We start from the raw sequence: 7,613 nt of genomic DNA, 5'->3' as shown, positions 1-7,613 counted from the left end.
CGGCCTGGCTCATTGCACAGACGAGCCGCTCCGGAATTCTACCCCCCCCCCACTTCTACCCCTTCCCTCCCTGCCAGAAAGGAGGAGGTATTTAAAGAGATAGGCCTGCTTATATGTTGGTGCTGATGGGTGACAATGCAGCCCCCCTTCTCCTCCTACTCTTTGTATTGGTTGGGGTGGGCTGGGGTGTGAAGAGTGGCAGCGACCTGTCTCAGTGAGACAGACACAGTCACCGTTGTATTGACCAGTGGCTTGAGAGCAGAAGGAAAGTCATGCAACTGTGATCAGGTGTTGCCAAGGTTTTCTACAAATGGCTGCACAGTTAGTTAACCCGCGGAGCGGACTGCTTTTTTCCGCTCCGTTTGCGTTGACAGAGCTGAGAGTTCATCGGCTTGATGTTTGGCTTTGGGTTTCAGGCAGAATATTCGGCCTGAGTTTGGGTAGTTTTTGGTTTGTTAAGACAGGTTAGTCTGGCGTCTAATTTCTACCTCCAGAGAGGTATCAGGTTAACCTTGCTCACATGGATATTTACACAGAGGGATAAAAATATAAATTTAAAAATTTAAAAATTCAACACATTGAACACTGGCACTGTCAAAAACGTGCAAGCGCACATACACACACACACACACACACACACATATACTATACATGTACTCCTTGCATTAAGCATTCCACTCAGAACCAATACCAAAACCCCAAGCGCAAAAAAGCCTCTGACCATGAATGTGTGTGTTACTCTGTGCCTGTGTGTGTGTGCGTGCGTGTATGTGTGTCCGCCTCAATTGCTGGAGCCTATCCAGGGTTTCCGTGGCGACCACACAACACAGCGAGACAATCAGAAGCAGGCCCACGCAGCGCGGCGAGAGGACATTAACACAGGAACCGCGGGTCAGGGGGCTGAGGGAGAGAGGGAAAGTCGCAGAGGAAGGGAGGGCGGCAGAGGAAGGCTGAGGGAGGGGGGGAGTGAGAGAGGGCAGTAGAAGGAAAGGAGAAAGAACAACAAACGAAAAGGAAAACCTTTAAAGCTAGTTTAGGCCTCTCTCTTTCATGCCACACCTCTATCAAGTGTTCACTTCAAATCTTCTCTGGCCGTAGAACTGACTGGCTGTCCTGGGCTGCATACAGAACTTCTACACGTGTGTCTGACTTTTATGGGGTGGGGTTAGTCAGAGATGGGCGCATGCGTGACTGAGTCTGTGTGTGTGTGGTTATGCGTGTGTTTGAGAGAATGTGGTGTGAGCGACCATGTGTCTGACCAATCTATATGTGTTGTAAAATGAACGTGTGTGTGTGTATATGCGTGAGTGTGTGTGTGTGCACATCTGTGTTCCCCGGGGACGGCGCTAAAAATACTCTGCTCCTCAAGCCTTGTGGTGTCTGTCTGCTCTCCATCGTTGTCCCTGTAGCCCTCCTCCTCTCCTCTGTTCCTCCGCTCCCATCCCGCCATCCCTCAATTAAACTCCCTCACAAACACTGTGGCCTCTCTCTCACAAACACACACACTACACCCAGCTGCGTCCCTGCTCCACTTCCTCTGAGGATGGCCTCCAGTCTGGCAGACCACAGCCCAGGAAGAACGAGTTGGAGAGAAAGGGAGAGCAGGAAAAGTGGGAGGAAGAGGGGTAGAGAGAACAGGAGAAAGGGAAAACACAGAAATAGGTGGAGATGGAATCAGGGAGAATATTCTGTGAATAATAGGTGAGGAGATGGAATCAGGGAGAATATTCTGTGAATAATAGGTGAGGAGATGGAATCAGGGACAATATTCTGTGAATAATAGGTGAGGAGATGGAATCAGGAACAATATTCTGTGAATAATAGGTGAGTAGATGGAATCAGGGACAATATTCTGTGAATAATAGGTGAGGAGATGGAATCGGGGACAATATTCTGTGAATAATAGGTGAGGAGATGGAATCAGGGACAATATTCTGTGAATATTCAGACTTATATCATTAGCATTCCCAGTTACAGGGAGGCTTTGCAACACACCAAGACATAGTAACCAACACACCAAGACATAGTAACCAACACACCAAGACATAGTAACCAACACACCAAGACATAGCAACCAACACACCAAGACATATTAACCAACACACCAAGACGTAGTAACCAACACAACAAGACATAGTAACCAACACACCAAGACATGGTAACCAACACACCAAGACATGGTAACCAACACACCAAGACGTAGCAACCAACACACCAAGACGTAGCAACCAACACACCAAGAGCGTAGTAACCTACACACCAAGACGTAATAACTACGACACCAAAAGACGTGCTAACCCAAACACCACCCAAGACCATAGTCACATCAGCACACCAAGACATACAAGATGTAACCAAATGTACACAAGACACATAGCTAACCAAGACATAGTAACCAACACACCAAGACATCAGTAACAGACACCAAAGACATAGTAACAAGACATCAAGTAACCAACAAACCACCAGACATAGTAACCAACACACCAAGACATAGTAACCAACACACCAAGACATAGTAACCAACACACCAAGACATAGTAACCACCACACCAAGACGTAGTTAACAACACACCAAGACGTAGAAACCAAACCACACCAAGACATAGTTAACCAAGCCACACCCAAGATGTAGTAACCAACACACCAAGACATAGTAACTCACACACCAAGACATCATAACCAAGACATAGTAACCAACACACACAAGACTAGTAACCAAACACCACCAAGGCACATAAGTAACCACCAACACACCAAGACATAGTAACAACCAACACCCAAGACATAGTAATCAGACACACCAAGACTAGTAACTCAACGTACTCAGTACCAAACCACACCCAAGACCGTAGTAACCAAAGACATAGGGTACACCAACACCACCAAGACGTAGTAAACCAACACACCAAGACGTAGTAACCAACACACCAAGACCCATAGTAAACCACAGACAACCAAAAGAATAGTAACCAACCACACACAAGCACATAGTAACCAAACACACCAAGACATCAGTAACCCAAGACATAGTAACAACACACCCAGACATAGTACACCCAACACACGTAAGACCACTAGCTAAACCCTCAACCACACCCAAGACATAGTAAACCAACACACCAAGACATAGTAACCAAGACAACCAAGGCCATCAGCGTCACACCAAGACATAGTAACCCAAGACATAGTACAACCACCACACACCAAGACATAGTAACCAAACACACCACCACAGACATAGTAACCAAGACACCCAACGACATAGTAACCAAACATAGTAACCAACACACCAAGACTATAGTAACCAACACACCAAGACATGGTAACCAAGACCCATCCAGTAACAAAGACCCATTACACCCAACCACACCAAGAGCAGGTGCAGCTAAACCAACACACCAAGACATCACTAACCAAGACATAGTAAAAACCAAACACACCAAGACGTAGTAACCAACACACCAAGACATAGTAACCAAGACATGGTAACCAATACATGGTAACCAAGACATAGTAACCAAGACATAGTAAACCAACACATCAAGACATCAGAGTAACCAAGACACCAAGACATGTAACCAAGACATGGTAACAACCAAGACATAGTAACCAAGCGAGCATAGTAACCAACACACCAAGACATTAGTAACCAACCACACCAAGACGTAGTAACCAAACACCACCAAGACGTAGGTAACCACACACACCAAGACACATCCAGTAACCAACACACCACAAGACATGGTAACCAAGACATAGTAACCAAGACATAGTAACACAACACACCAAGACATAGTAACCAAAACACATCAAGGACATAGTAACCAAAGACACCAAAGACATCTCGGGTGACCCAAGACATGGTACGACTGTAACAAGACATAAGTAACAACACACCAAGAGCATCAGTAACCAACCACCAACCGTACGTACCAACACACCAAGACGTAGTTACCAACACGCACCAAGAACGCTCCAGCTAAGTAACCAACACACCAAGCAACTTCGCTAACCAACACACCAGAGAGCATTGGACTCAACCCAGAGACAATAGTAACCCAACACCACCAAGGCATCCCGTGGTCAACCAAGACACTAGCAGTTAACCCAAGACATAGTAACCAACACACCAAGACATAGTAACCAACACACCAAGACATAGTAACCAACACACCAAGACATAGTAACCAACACACCAAGACGTAGTAACCATAGTCCGCTTCAGCTCTATTAGTTGATGCAAGACACCTCTAACCGTTCATCTGTCTCTCTCTCTCTTTTTCTGTCTCTCTTTTTTTCTCTGTCTCTGTCTCTCTTTTTCTGTCTCTTTCCTTCTCTGTCTCCCCCCTGTCTGTCTGTCTGGCTGGCTGTCTGGCTGTCTCCCCCCTCTCTGTCTGTCTCTCTCTTTCTCTCTCTTTCTCTCTCTCTCTCTCTCTTTCTCTCTCTCTCTCTCTCTCTTTCTCTCTTTCTCTCGTTCTCTCTGTCTGTCTCTTTCTCTCTGTCTCTTTCTTTCTCTCTTTCTTCATTTTTAATTGTTTATTCTTCCTCTCTCTTTCTGTCTCTGTCTCCCTCTCCCAGATATCTGTGTGATGGCAGCCTCTCGCAGGACCATGTCTGAGGATGTGGTGTCTGATGGGGGCGGGGACACCTGTACAGGGCGTGGCCGGGTGGCTCAGCTCATGAAGACCTTCAGTGTGACATGCCCCACCCCCTCCACACAGACCCCTCGCCCCCACGGCAACAAACCCTCCATCCCCACCAAACCCAGCCACCTGCGTCTCGTTGCCAGCCCCTCACTCAGGTAATCCACAGGACAGGACCAGACCACCAGGCCCACCCCCTGTCCCTCATTCCATCCCCACCCAGGCCCCACTGGACATTGCTGGACATCCTGGGGCAGCCTGGGGCCTCAGCCACTGGGGACAGGCATGCAGGCCACAAGAGTCTCTCAGGAACACAACCAAACCTTTGACTCGATTGCTTATACTCCAAAAGCAATGCAATGGTATAGAGATTTTAAAATGTTTACTTTTGTTTACTTTTTAAAAATGTTTACCATGTTTTATTTTAAATTGTACAGTACTGTAAATTCTCTCTGTGGGAAAGACGAACCAATAGCGTTGATTGTAAACAGCATCTTCCTTTGTATCCTGCTTTTGCCTTTTTATATTCACAAAGTTATTGGGTGGTTCCACTAATTAGAGGCCTTTTGAGTAGTGTAACTACATTTTAGAATTTTATTTCACCTCATTTTCACATTCGGTCAATGTTCAACTTAATAAAAAACATGTTTTCCCATCTCAAGAGGTAAAAGAAAATGACTATAGTAAGGCCTATTAATTAAGTGCTAAATAAAGTAACAGTGTTGACGACTTCATCTTAGATCAGCCATAACTCCCCTTGTGACAGAGGGAATGGAAGCTTGTTGTGTGCAACAGAGACGGGCAATTGAATGCAAGCTTCACAATTATATTTTTTTGTTAACGTCCAATGCTGCTGTTTTTAATCTCAATATCAAATCATTTCTGGGTAACAGTGAAGTACCTTAATGTGATAGTTTTAAACTAAAATGGTCAACAAGAAAACAAAAATAGCTTCTTAGCAAAGAACAATTTCTCAAGCAAGAATTTTGCTAGGACTGTCTGGGAGTGGTCTGAGTAGGCTGGGGAAAATGTAAAACAATCTGTTATTGGCAGAGAGGTTTGGAACTCTCTTTCTTATTGGTCTATTAACAAATTTACCGCCTGGTGATGACACCAGGCAGACCAGAACGCCATTCCACCAAAACAGGCAGAAATTTCATTTTTTTTTTTTTTCTTCAAACAGTTCTTACACTAAAATTGCATTATCATCTGTTTCACAGTATTATTCCAACCTCAAAGTGTGGAAATCTAAATAAAATCACATTTTGGACTGCACCGGTCCTCTAAAATATTTATAGCCTGTCTGTCTATAGGTAACAGGGTTGACGTGTTATGCTCGACCTGCTCAGTTCTCCACCACAAAACACCAGAAAATGGCCAATGACTATTAGATGTTCAATGTTTCTTTAAAAAAACATATTTTAAAATGAATAGTTTTAGCATATTAAAATGAGATTTCAGTTCATGTAACAGACTTGACCTTAAAATGGACAGTTTTTTTTAAACCTTTAAAATGAATAACTAATCACATGAAATAAGTAATAATCTTTAGAAATGACTTTATCAAAGCAACAAAATAACTAGGGCTAATAACTAATAACTAAATAACACCAATGAAGGTGAAAATGTGGATACATCTTGGGGTTAAGTGGGTTAAAGTCTAGAAGTTACAATCAATCAAAGCAAGCAATGCAGGTGTAGAAGCACAGTGGTCAGAGGGTGCACAGAGAGACATGTCAAAATGCAGAATTTTGGCAATTTAGCAAGTCTTTATTCATATTGGATTTATTGAATTTTCCATGTGGTCTATATTAAAAGGCACTTCATTTAATATAACCGGCTTTTAAAGTTAACTATTTGTGCACAATTCCTTCTTAAAATATCCCTCATTTCATGGAACAACCCTATCATTGACCATATCATACCATGTATTCACCTGTTGATATTGTTTCTGAAATATTATCATGTACAAATCCTACTTCATTGATACACTTATCATACAATACATTCACAAAGCCTGTACAATGCTATCAAGGTCATAACCTGTACATGTGATCCCCAAAATGTATGACAAATGTAAACTTGAATGACATAGTACATGCAGTAATATTTGTTTCGTCATTATGAGGTGTTGGCTACTATATAGAGAGGTGTTGGCTACTATATAGAGAGAAACTGTGCTAATGTTGACAGGGCCAAATAGTTCATACATAGCTGTCATGACCAAGGAGATGGGTGGATTAGAGTATGGACAGACCGGTAGAACAGGATCAGTGAGGTGGTTCCTCCTTGATCCCTGGGAACAGCACCCTCCGCTTCTTTACTGTCACTTCTCCCATGACTTTAACCTGGCCAAAGCAGCACGGTGTGCGACTTACCTACCTGAGATGGAACAATGACCGTGTCAAATGCCTCCTCTCTGTGTCCCAGTGGACCAAATACTGGCAAGCCACACGGTCCATGCCAAATAATACTCCTCAGTTCTGGCAAGCCACACGGGCCATGCTAAATAATACTCCTCAGCTCTGGCAAGCAACACGGTCCATGCCAAATAATACTCCTCAGCTCTGGCAAGCAACACGGTCCATGCCAAATAATAATCCTCAGATCTGTGTTATTCTCTCAGTTTTCTGATTGGTTGCACTCTTTGTTGTTTTTTACTGTGTTTATGGGGATGATCTATGTTGTCTTGTGTGATGAGTGTTGTCCTACATGGTGTGTGCTGCACCTTGTGTGTGATCTCAGGCCTGTGTGGCGCAATCACAGCGGAACAATAAAATTATTTGACTCATCCAGGCGCTAGTGATGTGAGTTTTCTCAGAGAAAAAGTGTGTGTGTGTGTGTGTGTGTGTGTGTGTGTGTGTGTGTGTGTGTGTGTGTGTGTGTGTGTGTGTGTGTGTGGTCGCGTAATTGACAAGCGCTGGCATGAAGAGAGAGAATCGCATAATATTCCAAATGAGACCGAAC

At 43.9% G+C, this 7,613-nt stretch overlaps 1 protein-coding gene and 1 long non-coding RNA gene across 2 annotated transcripts in view; both read left to right on the top strand.

The window, feature by feature from the left end:
- The window catches only part of LOC139027782 (uncharacterized), a 663,342-nt gene extending 655,903 nt beyond the window's left edge, over nucleotides 1–7,439 (top strand). Inside the window, exon 2 of the long non-coding RNA XR_011479947.1 lies at nucleotides 6,266–7,439. This is a non-coding gene — a long non-coding RNA (uncharacterized lncRNA). The remainder of the gene's footprint in view (nucleotides 1–6,265) is intronic.
- Nucleotides 1–7,439, top strand: part of LOC111964333 (uncharacterized) — a 43,714-nt gene extending 36,275 nt beyond the window's left edge. The window contains exon 7 of the mRNA XM_023988197.2: nucleotides 4,582–7,439. Within this exon, the coding sequence (XP_023843965.1) occupies nucleotides 4,582–4,808 (227 nt within the window). The 3' untranslated portion in view covers nucleotides 4,809–7,439. The remainder of the gene's footprint in view (nucleotides 1–4,581) is intronic.
- Nucleotides 7,440–7,613: the final 174 nt, after the last annotated feature.

Source organism: Salvelinus sp. IW2-2015, linkage group LG5 (assembly GCF_002910315.2).
Source record: "Salvelinus sp. IW2-2015 linkage group LG5, ASM291031v2, whole genome shotgun sequence".
Lineage (NCBI taxonomy): Eukaryota > Metazoa > Chordata > Actinopteri > Salmoniformes > Salmonidae > Salvelinus > Salvelinus sp. IW2-2015.
This window is presented reverse-complemented; position numbering and strand designations above follow the sequence as displayed.